At 46.2% G+C, this 18,963-nt stretch overlaps 2 protein-coding genes across 3 annotated transcripts; one reads left to right on the plus strand and one right to left on the minus strand.

The window, feature by feature from the left end:
- The first annotated feature begins 8,811 nt into the window (after positions 1-8,811).
- LOC127333735 (nucleobase-ascorbate transporter 11) lies at positions 8,812-15,478 on the plus strand. The gene is made up of 10 exons (XM_051360161.2): positions 8,812-9,696; positions 11,994-12,091; positions 12,180-12,350; positions 13,224-13,324; positions 13,415-13,550; positions 13,724-13,774; positions 13,895-14,182; positions 14,278-14,512; positions 14,594-14,874; positions 14,972-15,478. Exons 1-10 carry the CDS (start codon positions 8,904-8,906, stop codon positions 15,191-15,193), a joined length of 2,376 nt encoding a protein of 791 aa, XP_051216121.1. The 5' UTR covers positions 8,812-8,903; the 3' UTR covers positions 15,194-15,478.
- Positions 15,479-15,695: 217 nt separating this feature from the next.
- On the minus strand, positions 15,696-18,670 carry LOC127333736 (ranBP2-type zinc finger protein At1g67325). Of its 2 annotated transcripts, none has more exons than XM_051360163.2 (8): positions 18,528-18,670; positions 18,374-18,419; positions 17,662-17,780; positions 17,021-17,246; positions 16,828-16,937; positions 16,656-16,728; positions 16,179-16,291; positions 15,696-16,061 (listed from the first exon to the last, which is right to left on the minus strand). In XM_051360163.2, the coding sequence occupies exons 1-8, from the start codon at positions 18,540-18,542 to the stop codon at positions 15,912-15,914; spliced, it is 852 nt and encodes a 283-aa protein (XP_051216123.1). In that variant the 5' UTR covers positions 18,543-18,670; the 3' UTR covers positions 15,696-15,911. The 2 variants fall into 2 exon arrangements, with proteins under 2 accessions (XP_051216123.1, XP_051216122.1); XM_051360162.2 differs by having other exon boundaries at positions 18,374-18,437; positions 18,528-18,652.
- Positions 18,671-18,963: the final 293 nt, after the last annotated feature.

Genomic DNA, 18,963 nt, shown 5'->3' on the forward strand with positions numbered 1-18,963 from the left:
GTGATGCTGATGCTCAAGCATCACTGTGCTGTTGCTTACTTGTGCTGTTGCTCATCTTAGCTATCTAGACTTGCTCTAGTGGCTATGAATTAAATTGTGTTGCTTAACAGTATGCTACTGTCATGCTTAGCATGGATCTGTGATAAACTCATGCTTGTATTACTTAAATTATGATGAACTGCTTATGCAGTGATGATTAAGTTATTTGCTTGCAAATGATTTGACTGTTCATGATTATCTAGCAAGCAAAATAGAATCTGAATCCATTTCTGGATAGTGATGTGATATATTTGGCTTTCTCTTATTTGATGCTAAGTGTGATGTGACCTCAGTAGCCTTGCTACTGATTGGTTGCTCACATGATTGGTTGGATCTTGTTGGCTACTCATCTTTGCTTGCATATTTGGGGATCATAGTAACTATGAATGCCAATATGCTTGCCTGTGAAGAAATCTAGGGTTTCTGATGGTTATGTGCCTAGGATTTTCTGTGTAGTCTATATTAGCTGCTATTTATTGTAACTCATCTACTGGTGCTATCTGTGCATCAGATCTTGCTTCTGTGCACAAGATCTGTATTTGGATGGTTTCTATTTTGGTGGCTTTTTAGACTAGCAATGATCCTTGGTGAAAACCAAGTGATGATTCACCCTGTTGAGCATCTGCTCAACCCCATGACTATGTCATGCATATGATGGATTAGATCCATTGGATCTTTTCCAGGAACTAGGTATACCTTGTTCCAGCTCCTAGACAGAACTGTTTTGTTGATGCAGACTTGGGTTTGTTCCCAGCCCTTCACCTCCAGATCTTGGATGATCTTCTAGGTCACCATGATTTCTGGTGGCTTAAGTGGTTGTGTGTGTTTGTTCTGTTCTTGCTCAAGAACTGGATGAACTGAGCTTGTTCTTGCTTCACCCTTACCTGGTGAATCTTTATCTGGTCGACTGGTTATGATTTCTAGGGTTTGTGCCCCTTTTATATGAACCCTGCTTCTATCCTTGCTTTGACACACAAGCCTGGCTTGCTTGGTGACTAACCTGTTGCATGGCCTTGCTGTTCTTCAAAGACACTTGAGCTGTGTGCTCTCATATGCTGAAACTTGAGCCCTGGTGGTGCTCAGGTTTGGTCTGCTGCTGCCCTTATCTTGTGCTGTCCCTGGTTTTGGACAAGCACAAGTGTGCATGTCACTTGGTTCTGTCCAAACTGAATTATTTGACTAACACTAACATTCTGGCTAGTGTTGGTTCTTTATTTTGCAGGTTTTGAAGATGGACATGACCATGAAGAAATACTTCAAGTCATATAGTCTAGGTTTTAGTTTAGGAATAATATTGTAATCTTTATTTTCATTTCTGTTTATTATTTATCAATTCTTGTATCTAGAATATTGTAAAGACAATGTAATGTGTGTTGTGATATCAATAAAGCCCAAGTTTTTGTTTATGAGCTTTTGATTTATGTAACATTTATATTCTGGAATAAACATTGTATTTATGATTCACTTTGAAATTCAAAGTTGTTTGAATTCATAAGTTGTTTAAATTATGAATTCCATTTTATATTGTTCAATGCTTATTGTTAAATGTATTAACACTTGTCAAATGAAATCAATTCCCCAAATCAACAAGATACAAAAGAGATCATGTCGAAATTTCCCTAACTCACATTGCCTAACCCAAAGTGCAAAATGAGAGAGAACCTCGATCCCTCTTAGGTTTAGTTGCAATAAAGCGTGAAAATTTCCCCCGTTTTGCGATGAAATGCACATCCCATTTCTAAATCTATCCTTCGTTGTTCCTATGTTCTGGGTTATTACACGCGGGCGCGAGGCCGCTCCTCTCCGTGCGGTGCCACCATGTAGGCTTCCACCGCCGCGCGTCCGACAAGACGCTCGCGCACATCACGCCGTTGGGATCCTCCGCCGTGGAGGGTTCGTACGGGCGGCGGATCCGCGCGGTACGAGAAGCGCGCGTGGGCGGCACCGCGGAAGGTGGCAGATGTTCGGCGGCGCCTCGTCGCGGACGTTACTGCTGCCCAGGAGCTGGTCGGCGTAGGAGCACCATGTACTTGCCTCCATCGCTGGCTTCAACGCAAGCAGAGGTCGGGGGAGAGGGCCAGCCGACGGGGAGAACCTGGAGCACGGCAGGGGTTGGGGGAGAGGACCAACCGGCGGGGAGAGGGTCCGGCGCGAGGCGGGGAGAGGACCGTCGGTGGTTGGGGAGAGGAAGCGTCTGGTGTGGTGAAGTGGTTTGGGATAAGGTCTCTCCGCGCTGAGGAAACGATAAGGTTGGGAGAGAGAGGTGGATGGGACGATAAGGCTGAGGAAAAGTGTGGCTGTTCGGGACGATGCGTTGCTGGTGGGACGTGGTGGGGTCGTGTAACACGTGTGTTGGCTGTTCGGTGCGATGCGTTGCTTCTCCAGTTAAGTCATATACTTACAATGGCGCACTGCCTAGGTGTGCGCTATAGCTAACATGAGCCTGCATTTATCAATGACGCACTACATAGAGGTGCGCCACTCTTAACATATATAGCAATAGCGCACCACTAAAAGGTGCGCCACTGCTAAGTTTGAGGGAGGGGTGGGATCTGGCCGACCTTTAGTTGTATCAGTGGAGCACCACTTTTTGGTGCGCCACTGCTAACTAGCAGTGGCGCACCAAAAAAGGTGTGCGCCACTGATAGCAATCTTATGGCTAGGCCTTTTCCTAATAGTGTGGGCAGGCCAAACGAGTGGAGATGCTCTAACACCTTCGGTGTGATAGAAACATCACATATAAACACTCGCCTAAACTCCTTGTTGAGAAGTCATACTTCCACGAGGCTCTCTAATGAACCTGTGCTCTTGCGGACATCAAGTACTTCTGTGACAAAATAGAGTAGAGTGGCTTCCATTGTTGTTATAGTGTTGACCTAGGAAATTCTTGCCGCTCCTTGATTAAACCGCAAAGGACCCCCATGAAACGCGCAACCGCTGGTGTTCATTCAAAGTGCGTTCACTCCACACTGATTTTGCTCGGAATCCGGTGTTTCTTTTGGTTCTACGATGAAAATCCGCAGGGGCGGCATGCAATTATGCAAAGCGCAGCGTGAGGAATTGCTGAGCTTTCCTCCTCATCGGCACCGTTAGGGCATCTCCAGCGGGGCGACGCAAACGAACGTTTTTCGTCCGTTTGCGTCTGCGCGGACAAAAAATGCTCTCCAGCGGGGCGACGGAAAACGTCCGCAGTGTCCGTCCTGACGCAAACATGGACCAAATATGCGCCAGGAATGCGTCTCTGCGGACGCGTCCGCGCGTCCGTTTGTGTCCGGTTGGGCTGCATACAACCCTCTCTCTCCTCCTTTAATCATGCATGCGTTCATTTCTAGCCACACAAACAGAATCTTTTCCTCTCTCTCCTCTGTAATCACGCATACGGTCAAATAAATGCGCCTCTACCGCTGGAGAAGGGGCAGACGCATGCGATCAAATATATGCGTCGCCCCGCTGGAGATGCCCTTAATCCATTCCGGGGAGGCGGAGAGCATCAGATCCGTCGCGGCTCTCGGGAAAAAGTAGGTTGCAAGTCAACAGCACCATCCCCGGAGCTTTTCCAAAAGAGTGAAAGAGGACGAGAAATCGCCTTGTCTTCTAGCGAGAGTTTTTCCGATCTCGCCGAGCCGACGAGATGCAACTGCCGTACGTGGTGGTCCGATCGACAGGGTGGCTCCGCATGTCGGTCACGCACCAGGTGTTCACTGTTCAGCTTCCTACTGTGTTCGCCACCGCTAGCCGAACAGCGAGAGACAATCCAAGCTAGAGCAAGGTGCAGGTGCTCCTGGGATCAATGTTTAATGCCTTCAAGGTGCTGGTGTTCACTGTTCAGCTTCCTACAGCGATCGATGTTCAATGTTTTCTTCAGAAAGTGCTTGTCTACATGTTCGGTCTCTGCTTGGTCGTGTTCAATTTCCGCTAGAGTGTGATCAACTTTTTGTGTCCGTGGCATAGGGGCAAACCAGACCAAACGAACATGCTAAATACTGCTACCTCCGTTTTATTTTAATTTACCAGAACGGCTTATATTATGGAACAAAGTGATAATAGTCTTCCGTTTCATTTGGGTGGCAAAGAGCACAGGATGGAGGTTCCTCACGGTTGTGGCGCTTAGGCAATGTCATCTCCCAGATCGCGGTTTGAAGGCTGGACCTGCGGACAGAGCGTAGATCAATTACGGGTGTGGGCGAAAACTTTTTTCTAGCGAGTTCGCCTCGTTTCGACACCAACGGTGGCGATAACTGCGAGTGTCATTACTCTCTTGGGCCCGGTGTCATCCGGGAGCTCTAATTCCCTCTATCTCGTTCTTGTTGCCGTGGCATGTTTTGGTTTTTCTTGTTCTTTTCATTAATCTTTGATTTGGTGTGTAAGAGGTTCTTCTTATCACCTTGTATCAGTTTGGTTGAATGAAAGTCTCTTTCAAGGATATCGCTTATTCAGTTCATAATTCTTATCACATAGGTTCGGACACGTAACAAAATATACTCCCTCCGATCCGAAAAAAGTGTCGGATGGTTATTACAAATGCGTTTTACAATTGAGCCCTTGTAGAAGCAGAAAAAAACTGTGGATCATCTGCTTGCTGTCTATTTGGTCGGCAGCAGAGCGACGACTGTCGTCCTGATGGAGGATGGAGGAGGGGCGTCCAGATCTGGAGCTGCGCTGGCGAGGCCCAGCCAGAGTCGTTCCACCTCCCGCTCGTCGCCCTCGGTAGGTTGCAGGAAGCTGAGCCTCCGGAGATTGGTCGATGGATGAACTGATGCGCGCGGAGGTAGGAGGGTCCGGCTACAAGGAGGAATGCCGGAGACGGCGGAGGGTTTGGGCGGCCAGCGAGGGAGTGCAAGGGCGGGGCTGGTCGACAAGATTGGATCGGGATTGTACCAGAGAGAGAAGCGAGAATGGGGAACGAGGGAGACCATGTGGATCGTACGAGAGAGAGAAGCGAGATTGGAGACGAAGAGATGATAAAGTGGTATGCGGGTTGAGGAAAAAATAAACACAAGGTTGTTTTTGCAAAAATGGCTCGTCTCACACTTTTTCCGGATCGGAGGGAGTATATAAATACATTTGAATTTAGGAGAAAATTTATGGAACAGGGTTATCGGACTGAACAAATTAGAACCAGAATACTAGACTGATGTAAGCACGAGTGAGAGTGATAGTGTGAGTGTAGAACAAACTATATGTGCGTGGGCCATGGGGACCTCTCAAGCACTCTGCCTAAGCAGGATAAATTCCAATGCTCCAAGCGAACCTTTTCTTCTCATGATGAGATTGTACGTACAGTAATATGTTCCGGTGCAACAAATCTTCTTAAATTAAGATTTTGTCTTTTCGAAACGGGTTTAAAGTAAGAATGTGTGCTCTAGCATCTAACTTTTGTTAGCACTAGCAACTGCTCCGTTGCCCCGCCTAGTAGGAGTAGTATAATCTTTGATGAAGCCAACTGCGTTTGCGCATCTCCAACTCCATGATCTATTTTTCCGTGAGGCCTTGTTTGGCCCGCGAGTTTTGACCGACTTTTCAGTGTATATTCCAAGCGTAATTAAATTTGTAGCCTGAATTCGCTATCAGAGCCGTTTGGCTGAAGAGTATCGAACCGAGTAAAATCGAGTTTGGGACGCAAAACTCGTCGGATCACAGCAGGATTGAGACGCGAGGTGCCCCCGCGTTTTTTACACTTGAGTACTTGATGGCGTGGCACAGCTCCATAGTACAGGCCCCTCCCGCGATCAAACTCGTCCGTACGTTGGTGGCGGGACCCAGGCCACGGCCCCGCGTCGGGCGCTATGTTCACACGGGAAGACCGCGTAGAGTTGTGTGCCACGCCGTGTTGCCGTGTAAGATGTGAGTCAAATTAGCAGAGACGAAATGTGTATGTAGGTTCGCGCTGTGATGCGATCAAGAGAAGAGTATATTTTCACCAAATACTCTCCGTGAAACACCCACTAACACACACAAATACACTAGCACCAAACGAGGCCTGAAGCGTCTATGTGGATAGTCGGGCATGTCAAACGAGGCAACCCATTTTATGACATGTCGTATTCTTCGTCTGGGTGGACTCTGTTTTATCCTAAATCTAGTCATGTTTTGCGTCCACGTGGATGAGGATGAACATACACTATGTCCTCCCCAGTTTGTAGCCCACCAACCACACCTGGTTCTTTTCAAATGCAGGTTGTCGCCGGGCACCACTGCCCCCCAGTGGCGGACGCAGGAAAAATTAGAAGGGTGGGCACACCTTAAATTTTTTTTTTGCACTCCCGTGGTTGTGATAAAAGTTTTCCAAATAAATAATATAAAAGGCTACACGATCTAAATAGTTCAAAACAGGAGAATAGTCTTACGTGATAGAAATATACCATGATTTTGTAGTTGGGAAATTAATATTTTATATTCCCATTAAAGTGATTTTGTAGCATGTAAGTATTTTTCTAGTTGGGAAATAAATTGGGAAATATTTTCTATTCCCGCGTTCGGTTTCTATAGCAATACATCATCCAGTGGAATGACAGTCACGCAAAAATGCAAACCAATTTTCTATTCAGTATTCACTGGCCGTATTGGGGATTTTTGGGGCACAAAGTGACAAAGAGCACACCTACTGGCCTGTTGTAGCCAGCATTGCCCCTGCTCTGGTCTTGCCTGGGCCGAGCGGCGAGTGGCCGAGTGCCTCTAGGCCAGAACTGGGGAGCGGCCGAGCTGGCGAGGGGATGCAACCTACAGGGGAAATCAAAGATGGGGCAAGGAGGCGAAGGAGGCGGCCGGCGACGAAATTAGGTCTCGCTTCGTTTGCCCTTTCCGTCAGCCTAGACTCTAGAGAGAGTCGAGAGAGAAGCGGGGATAGGAAAGGAATCGGCCGCCTCAACGCACCCTGGCAGACGCGATCTGGAAGCCTGGAACGATCGATACATAGGGAAAAGGCCAATTGGATCATGTTCTGAAGCAGTAGACTAGGGGTAGTAAAGAAATTTCAGAAAATTTAGGGTGGGCCACGGCCCACCCTGTGCATACTCCCATGGCCCCCTCCCACAACGAACGACACTCAAACCCTAGCCCCCCCCACCGCCATGGGCCCGAAGAAGTGGTTCCTAGCCAAAGGGAAGCACGACCACGAGGCCTCATCCTTTGCAGCTTGCCGCACCCTTCTGCTCGACCCCAATAGGGATACGCAAGCTTGTGAATGTGTCGATCGAGTCTGTGCGTGTTCTGGGAGGCGGGCTCGCCTATGTCGTGGAGGGATGCCCACCTGTCGACCTGGTGGCACCTGAATCCTAGAAGGGTTCTCGCGGAGAGATATCTACCTGTATCTTGCCCTTTTGTTGGCGGAACTGCGCGTCGACGCCCGCCGGTTCAAGTGGGAGAGCTACATGCATCGACAAACCTTCTTCGCATCCACTGTGCCTGCCCCAGTGGAGGAGGAGGACGAGGTTGTGAACTCCACCTGCTCGTGGTGGCCGGTGAAGTAGGTGGAGGCGACATAGGCGGTCGCTGACGCAGCTGAGAGGGAGATTGCTCTAGAGGCAGAGACGAGGGTCATGGCACCGGCTATCCCACCGACGGAGTACTCCTTGTGGGTGCAAGCGCATTTATCACCATGGAGCAAGCGCACACCCCGTGACCCCATAGTGGGCACCGGCCTTCTCACTAACAACAATGTCTTTGACGCTTGTCATCATCAAGGTTGAAATCGAGGATGACCTCTAGGCCACCCCGAGATTACCTAGGGTTTTTGTGTATATGCAATTATTTTTAATGACTACCTAGTTTAAAGTTCATGTTTATCTACAGTAGTTTTTATCTATGTTTGTCTAGTTTAGTTTTATGAATTTCGAAAAAGAAAAAGAAATGGATGGTGGCCTTGGATTCACCTGCACACTGAAACAGATAAAGAAAGGACAAGGACCTCTGTCATGTCCAACTAAAACGAAGACAGTTTGTGTCTGAAATGGTGGCCACGTTTGGAGATGGCCGTGTATGTGGAATTTGATAACCATCGTAACCAGGTAGATCATAGATTAATGAACAGCGAGAGGAACCGGAGATGATGCACCAACTCCGGCTGCTCCGGGTGAGCATGCAGATCCATCCATGGATCGCTGTACCCGCAAAATGATATATATATATTTTTTTTTTTGAAACGGAGGCAAAAGCTTTGCCTCATCTATTAATTAAGAAGAAATCATCTATTAATTAAGAAGAAAGTGCCCAATTTGGTAGTATGGTAGTATGCGACGCGACGTCGCAAACAAGGCTGCACCCACCCGTCTGAGCCCAACCGACAGCTGTTGACGCAGCAGCGCGTGCGTACGTACGTACGTGCAGACAGCGACAATGTCCACCACCACACTCTCCCTAGACTAGACTAGATCACCACCCATTTCGCTCACCACCAAACCTCACTACTAATCTAAATTTCGGATAGACGATTACAGCTGCTAATCATCATCAGTGGAGTACAGCCGCATCTCGATGCCTTTTTGACCTAGATCATCATTTTATAAACGAAATATCTTTGTGATTTCTTGCAACGTCTCTCTCTTGGCTCTTGCAACCTGTATCCCCTTTCTCCCTCGGCGACGACTAGACACCCCACGATCCGCCCGCACACGCCCGCGCCAACTACCGCCACGTCACTGCCGTCCGGGTCCCACCAACCGTCGTCCCCGGTGGACCAGCCCCTGTCAGCGACACAACAACCGTTCTCCTCTACCTTTCCCCGACGACGGCTGCGTTTTAAAGCGACGTGGTACCCGTCCCTCTCTCTCTCCTCACTCCTCACTCGCTGCTACTGCTAGCTAGCGGCCACTTCGCTTCGCTTCCACACTACTCGACCTCGAGCTGGGCCGCCGCGCGCGCCGGCGATGCCTAGCTCCCGGCGAACCACCGGCCGCGGCGCGGCGCCCCCCGCGCCCGGAGGCGGCGGGGACGACGACCCGCGGGTGCCGCCCTTCACGGGGAACAACACCGACCACAACCCGCGGGAGCTGCGCTCCTGGGCGCGCCGCACCGGCTTCCACCCCTCCGCCTTCTTCTCCGGCGAGTCCGCCGTCTCCAGCTCCTCCACCGCCACCGCGCACCCCCCGCCACCCCCTCCTCCCCCGGCCGCCTCCCGCCGCCCGCCGCGCCCGCCGGAGCGGGACCCGGAGCCGGAACCCGAGTTTGGCCCCGATCCGGCGCCGCCCGTCGACCTCGACCGCGCCCGCAACGCCCGCCCCCGCCGCCGCATCGACCTCCGCGGCGAGCTCGAGATCCCCCCTGCCGCCGCGGCCACCGCCGCTGCTCCCGTCGAGCTGTCCGCCGAGCCCGAAGCGCCCAGGGGAGGAGGGCGCGGGAGGAGGAACGGCGCCGACCGCCAGCTCGGCGAGACGGAGCCGCTCAATGCGGGCAGGAACGCCAACGGCGGCGTCCGCGCTGACGCGGATGCCAGGAAGAAGGCCGAGGAGGCCGACGCGAAGCGCAAGGCAGAGGAGGCCGAGGCCAGGAGGAAGAAGAAGGAGGAGGAGGACAGGGACGCCGAGCTCGCTGCCTACTACCAGGAGCAGTGGGCCAACGAGGAGGAGGACGGTGTTGCCCACGGTGCCCAAGAGGGAGAGGCCGCGCCTCTTAGTCGGGCGTCGGGGCTCCGCTGCGCCGTCGCCGAGAACCCAGGCTGGGGTGAGTTTCCCCGTTCTTCCGCTACCCAACTAGTATTCCCTGTGATGCAGCGATTTGATGACGAACTCAGAGCTAGTAACACCGACACTCTAGGCTTTAGTCTTTCTCATTGCGATAGTGATGTTCAAGCTCGAGTAGCCAGGAATAATCATACTGAATTACTGATAGTGATTGTGGCCATAACGTCTTCAAGTCGTATCATTATTATTTATTTATTATGAGCGCCTACACTAAGTATATACTCTTAAAATACACCGAAGACATTGCTGGAGTTGATCCTTCACCTCTGTCTATATGCAATTTGCCAAGCTCGATTAGACAATATATGTGGGATTAATTGGAACCTCTTGCTCTTGACATTCCAGTTGGTTCTAGTAGTGGCTAATTCTGATCATTGTGTTCTGGAGCTTCAAACTATTGCCTGTGATGCAATGATTTGATGCCCAACATAGGGGAGAGCTACATTTCACACAAACGCTCTAGACTTTCTGATTGTGATAGTGATGTTCGAGGTCGAGTATACTGATAATGATGGTGGCCGTGTCTTCATGTGTGTAATTGTTATTATTATGACTACCTACTATGATCCTTCACATCTGGAATGTGGGATTAATTTGAGCCCTTTTGCTTCTACACATTCCACTAATTTGGAACTTGCTTACTTTTCTGTAGTTGTGACTTGAATGTGATTTGATGTATTACTTCCACTAATTTCAATGCTTGCATGATGCATGATTTTATATATGAACCAAACTAAAATAATTCATTCTGTTTGCTTTTGGTACCTGCATTGCCTTTTTAGCCAGCTTTAAATTTTCAACACCAAAAGTATGAAAAAGGATGCCAAAAACATGTCAACCCTCCCAATGTGTACCAATGTGTATGTGCAGCTGCGGTGTTTGCTTTCTGTGCTTCCCTGGTTCCCTCCCAAGTGGCGCAGATGGTCATAAAAATATCAAGGTTTTAAATAGCGCGCTATTTCATTTAGCGAGAACCTTCTCCAAACGCTATGCACGTTATAGCGCGTTATAGCGCGCTATATATAAAATAGCGTTTTGCAAAAAGATATGCAAATGTTAAGGATTGCAACAACTAAAATCTTTTCCAGGAGACTAATTGCATAACCAAATCGTTTAAAGTAGATTCTCAGGACCAAATTAAAGACAACATTTTTAAAGATATACTAACATTATAATTTAAGAGCCAAGGAGGCAACAACAGAAATGAAAGCACTCATTCAGAATCGGAAGAAGAATGCATGGCTTCATCTACAAATCGGAGAATAGCTTGTACACTACCAATCTAGTCATCTACACATCAATAGTTCAATACATCTACGCATCTACAAATCAGGATGAGGAGGAGGTTCTAGTCAGCTCTAACGTGAGTGATTTGCCTACGGCGTCGTTTTAGCGCTGCTACGTGTTATGTGTTTTAGCGCGATTTAGCACGATTTAGCGTGTTATTTTCTGTTTAGCACCGTAGCGACCATTTTCTGTCAAATGTAGCGTGGAGGGTCCAAATCTGCTATTACGCGCTAAAACCGGCGAAATTGCGCGCTATTTAAAACCTTGAAAAATATCTGTAGTCTCATATTGTTGGGTAGATAGTGATATCCCGTAAAAAAACTGAAAATATGACATATCAGCCAAATTTACCTTTTTTTCCATGCATAGAAAGAATCAACTATTAACAATTACAACTTTGTGCATGGTAAGTTATTTTTTGATGATGCTACTGTACTGGTCATTTCTATAACCATTTGCATCATACTTTAAGAGACAAGCACCAGAAATGTGAAAGTACTGCATGTGTCCTTTGTCATACTTACCTTATTATGTTAAAAGAATGTTAAGGTTATTCTGCCCAGCCTGCATCTAATAATAGTGTTACCTGATACTCTTATTTTCCCAGTTATATCTAAATAATCGAAGCATAGCGACTACTGATTACTTTGGCTTTATTGATGTCTCCCTAGATATAGCAGTAAATGAACTGCTTTGGGCATTGGATTAGGTCTTGGGCTTCTTCTGTGGGTTCATACTTACTTCAACTTTGAAGGGGCATTCCAATATTTAAAAGATACTTTTAGTATAGCTGATTTTACCTTATGATTTCTTAGGATGAAATAGGTTTAGCGTATTGTAGGGCACACGTTTTTCAACTTCATTTAAAACCTTGTGATGTAACACACTACACATTTGACTTTCTATTCTCTTACTTTTTGACGAATTTGATGTCAATCTGACAGAAACTGCAGGGGCAGTCATTCACTAAATTTTATCTTTCCATTGCAGGTCTCCTCGTATTTTATGGCATACAACATTACTTGTCAATAGCTGGTTCACTTGTATTTATTCCTTTGATAATGGTACCAACCATGGGCGGATCTGATGTAGGACCTTCCCTTCCTTTCTTAACTACCCTTATTTGCATTTAGCTGGAGAACTGCCTTCAAATAATAAACTCCTTTCGTGTGGCAGGTGGACACAGCAACAGTCATATCCACCATGTTATTAGTATCTGGTCTCACGACAATACTCCATACTTTTCTTGGTTCTCGGCTTCCATTGATTCAAGGAAGTTCATTTGTTTATTTGGCTCCTGCATTGGTGATCGCGAACTCTGAAGAATTCAGAAATCTAAGTGCAGATGTATGCTCGAATTCTAGATCCCCATTTTAATATATTTTTCTACTTTTTCTCAAACGTTAATGATAGATGATGCAATGGACACATTGCTTCGAATCTCAGGAACTTAAATGGGACAATATCATAGCGTGAAAGCTCACCTGTTATTGTATCATTAGGTTTTTATAATACAATATTGAACCTATACAACCTGTGCTGATAAAGTGATTCATATACTGAATTGTTTGTGTGAGGGAGCTAAATAGTAGAATTATTTCACAAAATCTGGTGTATAAAGTTGACTGATAAATATACATTTAAGTGGGAATGGTAACATTGATTCCTGGAAGTGCAAAATAATTTTCTTAGAAACGTAAATCTGAATAATGAAACTTTGAGTACCATGGGTATTTTGGTACTTCGTGATATAAAAGCATATGAAATAGCTATCACCGTAAAAATAGGATAATAATGATAATGTCTAGTAGCAAAGACATTCTGCATACATCCACAGCATCAAAAAATCTAAAATAACCACTTTCGAGCTTTATTCTTCTCTTTTAAGGGTGTGGTTCTATATTCCCTTGTTGAGGATATGTAGCTTGTGGCGACAAGATGTCTTAAGTGGACTGTGCTTGTACTATGTAGTTTCATATTTAGTGGCAAATGACATTCCACACCAAAATTTTCTGTGCTGGATTGAAGTTTTCACCTTAGTGAGGATTTAGCATTGTACTACTTCTTCCGATCCATATTAGTTGCCACTAATATAGATGTATCTAGACATATCTTAGTGAGTATTTCAAAACAAAGTTTCACCATTTTAATCTTCGGACCAAGAGCCTTTCATTATGCATCATATCTCTTGATTTAGCATTCATTCTTTATTACTTGCAGAAATTCAAGCACATAATGAGGGAATTACAGGGGGCTATACTTGTTGGTTCAGTTTTCCAAATAATCTTGGGGTACAGTGGTCTTATGTCACTGCTTCTGAGGTATGTGAAGAAAGTCGTCATATGACATTACCATCCTAGGACACACACAATGAATATAAAGTATGTTTGCATCTAATTACGGTATTACAGGTTGATAAACCCAGTCGTCGTGGCACCAACTATTGCTGCAGTGGGTTTGGCGTTTTTCAGTTATGGCTTCCCTCAGGCTGGTAGTTGTGTAGAAATCAGCATGCCCCTCATTGTATTGCTTCTTCTGTGCACCCTGGTATGCCTTAGAGATCCTCTTCTTTTTAACAACTGACAATGCTGACTGTCTCATTTTATTTTCCTTGCTTCCGCATTTTAATGCATGTAGTGTTATTGTTGCCACCACAGGTGGTTTTTTGTTTCATTTGTATCGCTCCACATCATACTGATCACTGCACTTCTGCCTTGCAGTACCTGAGAAAAATATCTCTGTTTGGAAACCGTATCTTCCTCATCTACGCGGTACTTCTCTAATCCTCTATCCATGTAGATTGGTTGTTGTGTAGATGGTTTACTAACATCAACTCCTATGAACCAGTATTTTTGATCCCTTCTAACTGAAGTGGGATCTGTTGTTGGCAGGTGCCACTAAGTGTTGGCATTATATGGGCGTATGCATTCTTCCTAACTGCCGGTGGAGCATATAACTTCAAGGGCTGTAGTTCAAGTGTACCCAGTTCGAATATATTATTGGATTCATGCAGAAGACATGCAGATATCATGAGGCGTTGTCGAACTGATGTTTCTGATGCTTGGAAAACTGCTGCCTGGGTGAGGGTTCCCTATCCATTCCAGTGGGGCCCTCCTACATTTCATTTCAAAACAGCTATCATTATGATGATAGTTTCAGTAGTTGCATCAGTTGATTCGGTAAGTAGTTTCTGACAGCGCTCTATCAAAGCAGATATCCTTTGTCTCAAATAAATATTCACAACAACGAACTAAACTCACTATTACTTCTGCAGCTTTCATCATATCATGCTGCTTCGTTGCTAGTCAATTTAAGCCCTCCAACACGTGGAGTTGTTAGCAGAGGGATTGGCCTCGAGGGGATTTCTACTTTTATTGCCGGACTGTGGGGTACAGGAACAGGATCGACAACATTAACAGAGAACATCCATACCCTTGACACGACCAAAATGGCCAGCCGGAGAGCTTTGCAGCTTGGGGCAGCCTTGCTGGTTATTTTTTCATTCTTTGGTATGGTCTAATATTTGTGCATGATTGATTTTGGCATTCACTAGTTATAGATTGCTCACGTCTGAATTCCTTTGGCTGCAGGAAAAATTGGAGCCCTCCTTGCTTCTATCCCTGTTGCTTTGGCTGCCTCTGTTCTTTGCTTCACATGGGCGCTTATTGTCGCTCTTGGCCTGTCCACACTGCGTTATACTGAAGCCGTAAGCTCAAGAAACATGATAATCGTTGGGTTTACCCTGTTCATCTCCCTGTCCGTCCCCGCATACTTTCAGCAATATGAACCCAGCTCTAATCTCATTCTACCGGGTTATCTCCTTCCGTACGCTGCAGCATCGAGTGGGCCAGTTCGTACGGCTAGCAATGGGGTAAGTTTTTTCTCTCTTAACCGAACTGTGCTGCAAGGTTAATCAAGTCCAGCGCTTCTGAAACTTGAAGTGGACTAATCCTCGTATCATTCTCCAGCTTAATTATGCAGTGAATGCTCTTCTATCCATCAACGTGGTGGTTGCTCTTGTTGTCGCGTTGATCCTTGATAATACGGTGCCGGGGAGCAAGCAAGAACGAGGGGTGTACATCTGGTCAGATCCCAAATCCCTGGAGATGGATCCTGCATCATTGGATCCTTACCGCTTGCCCAAGAAGATTTCGTGCTGGTTCAGATGGGCAAAGTGTGTCGGCATCTAACTAGTGAGAATAGTGCTGATGAGAGGTGAAGATTATATTTGTTCTATTGCAATGTTGTAGGCATATATGTATACCGATGCTATTCAGATAGGGCCGTCTGCTCTTAGTTCTGAGGTTGTAAATTTGAATCAGATTAGGGGCAGTTACATATGTATTTACAAGTTGGCAGAAATGGTAAGATTACTACTCGTACATGCATTCAAGCCTCTGGAGAGAAATGTAAATGTAGCTCGATGATTAACTAAAAGGAAAATCTATCGGCCAAACAGTGGTGCGTTTGGTTTAGTGGCTGGTCTGGGTCGGCACGGATTAGTGGTGGGAGAATGGAGAAAGCATGGTGAGGCTGGCTTCAAAAGAAACAGTGACCAGTCAATCAGATTTGGACGTATTCCTCAGATCTATCCGAGGTGGGCTGCAGGGCAGGAGTCACGTCAACTGGTTCCAGGAAACCAGGGGAGGGCATTCACTCTACATTACGAGGTCAATATCAACAAGACAACAGTTCATGGACCATTATATGTAATTGATCTGAATGTTATATCTGTGAATCTCTGTGGCAAGTATAAAGGCTGGTTCACTGTCAATGGAAATTGGGAAGATACAATCGAACACAATAGATCTTTGTCTACATGGAACACATTTGTGCAGTTTACATTAAACCTGTATGACTAGAATACAACAATGTTGTGACAATGGTTGTCATCAAGGTTGCAGTGTACTAGTTGTTTGGCGAGGTTGGCTTATCGCTTGAGCATCCTTTCCGATTGCACACCGTGCGGAAGGGGTAATTCAGGTTATTACATTCAGGACAGGTCCAGCTCCCTTCTGGAGCATCCTTGTCTTTGCGAGCTGAGCTCGAGTTAGCTCCCTGTCAGAGAGGAAACCCATAATTACATGAAAGAATACACACGTGCTCCCAGACTTTTTGTCTAACAAGTTAACCTGGTATTTTCTAACAATTCAAGAAAAAGTGTACGATGCTTACAGAGGTCGGTCTTGGAGCTCCACATTTCTTCATGTTGCAAGTGTTTCTGAAGGCAAAATTGACATTTTTACATGTTGGGCATTCCCAGTCACCCTCAGACAGTCCATCTGGGCCTATAAATGAGAACTTACATAAGAAAGAACTCAATAGACGGGTAAATGAACTGTCAGTTTCTTGCTGCAGTCCATGTGGCACAATGGCACATAATATTGCAAATGGCAAAGAAAACAATTCAGGGCCAAACTACAAAGGAAGAAAACTACAGTAATGCCAGAGCATAGTAGGACCTATTGCCACTTCATGTTTAAGTAAATAATAACATAACAAGAGCAAAAGTTCATTATCTCCTTTAAACATTTGTTACATTACTTAATGTTGATATCTTAGGAATGCACCATGAAACACTAAAAAACAAACGTACAGAGGCTTTAGTGCAAGAAAAGGAATACAAAAGAATATAAAGATAACATAGCTTACCTCCCCGACGCTTTCGTGAAGCAGTGGTGTCATTATTTTCCGGTAATGCTCCACCAGACCATGGGCTAGAAACCTTCACGCACAGATAAGAAGGTCATATATTCCACCAAAAGAGAAGACCAATAGAAAAAAAAAAAGCATAACAAGTCTATGGTCAATAGTGAATACAAACCGGCATAGGAGATCCTCTAAATCCATAGTTGTATCGACCCAAGTCAGGGCCGTATCGACCCAATTCAGGGCCATATCGACCCAACTCAGGTCCATGTGCATAACCCATCCCTGCAACAATTAAAAGGGGAATCATAAGCCATTCCGAGTCTACACTGAAATGAGAAAAACTCTGATTTGAGAAAGAGACACACCACCCATTGGACCTCCCATTGGTCCAGGTTGACCATAAGAAGAAATGAGACCATATGAGCCAGGAGGTCCTACTGGTGGACCATAACCATATCGCAATCCAATTTGTGGATATGGAGAACCATAGCTAGCAGATCCATTAGGCATGTGAGGCGGCGGGGCACCAGCACTACCGTAAAATAGAGGCGACCGATCATATCCACCACCAGCAGGAGCTGGCATCATTCTCTGCAAATTAAACAAAGTATAACTCAATATTGCAGAAATGGCAGCATTACTTTGTCCACCTTCATGTGATTTTCACATCAATCCTTACTTTTACGAGGTCAACTGAAAAAAGGTTAATGCTGTAACGGAACGTATATAATACGCATATGCCTGCTAGGTTAGGTTAGGTCAACTGTTTGCCTTATAACAACGACGGAAAAGTTCATCTTAACTTTGCTATTTGTATATACACCCAAAAAAGTCAGGACAATTGTTTGTACATACAGATTAGTGATTGCAGAAGTAGTGAAGCTACAAACGATGACCAAAGTCAATATACGAATGTCTAACCAGGAAAAAGGGAAACAAAAGAAGCTCTACTTGTGGACACCACATACCAGTAATGACATTACTTGGGGAATCTACAACAACTTACTGGGCTTGGACTCGGTGACGGACGGGGCGCACCACAGGATCCACGGTTGCAAGCATTTCTAAAACTGAAGTTGACATTACCACACTGATGACAACTCCAGTCCCCCTCCCTGACAGACACTGAAAACAGTAGGACTTTCTTTTAACCAAAAAGCACTCAGGTAAAAACAAGACAGTACAATGAGTTTCCTCTCTTCGAAAGAAAGAAAACTGCAAGACGGTAAAATACACATACGAAACTTAAAGATGGTATACTAAAAAAACATTTAACTCTATAACACAATTCGTAATAATGAAACCACAGTTCAGGCCACGTGAGCGACCATTTTCCTATGTTACATGGCTTTACATTTTTCTTTTGGTAAGAAGATACTTACAATCTCCCAGGGACTAATTAAAAGAGGTGCAACCTTAACCACACAAGGGATGCACATACAAGATTACACTGATAGATAACCCTACATTACATTCATTCATGTACTCTGCCCCCCTTTTATCTCACACGATCCAAGCTCGGAATTCCATACCACCCGCACACACCTCACAATCTGTACACTCTATAAACAATTCTACGCACGTCTCACGATGAATCCCTCATCCACCAAACCCTACCCGAGAAGATCCCCAACTCAGCCCAATACCCAACCCTAGCAAGACGGGCAACAGCAGCAAGCAGCAATAGATGAGAGGAGGGTGTTTGCGTTGAATCTCACCGTCATTCCGCGACCTCTTCGTTCCGAACGCGCCGCGGTTCTCCATCTGCGAAGCAGCACCAAACTACTCACGAATCAATCAAACCCTAGCATCGAACAGACGCCAGAACCGCGAAGCGGAAGTGAGACCGAGTGCAACCGAAGCAGCGCGTACCTGGGCAGACGCCATCGGAGGGGGGAGGAGAACACGCAGCGGCAGCGGCCGGCGGAGGGAGGGGAGAGAGAGGTGAGCCGCAGCGAGCGAGCAGAGGGGGAGGGGAGAGAGGACAGAGAAGACGGGGAGCGTGATTATTTATTTATGGATTATTTATTTACTTTTGGCCGGCGTGGATTTATGAGCTGTGTATTTGCTGGGCAGCGTGGAGCGGCGCCTTTTATGCTGCTGCCACCTGCGGCCAGTGGGCCTGATGTGAGAGGTGGGAGTTGGCTTAGGTTTGTCGCCAGTGTAGTTGAGTAGATTTCTAGGTTTTCTTCTTCATTTTTGGCTTGATGATGCTTGTGTTTGGGCGTAGCGAAGACGGTGGCTCCGATCTTCGTCGTCGGATCGACGCTAACATAGGGTTGCTGCTTGCCCCGCCTCTACTCCTATG

This window comes from Lolium perenne, chromosome 2, assembly GCF_019359855.2.
Source record: "Lolium perenne isolate Kyuss_39 chromosome 2, Kyuss_2.0, whole genome shotgun sequence".
NCBI lineage: Eukaryota > Viridiplantae > Streptophyta > Magnoliopsida > Poales > Poaceae > Lolium > Lolium perenne.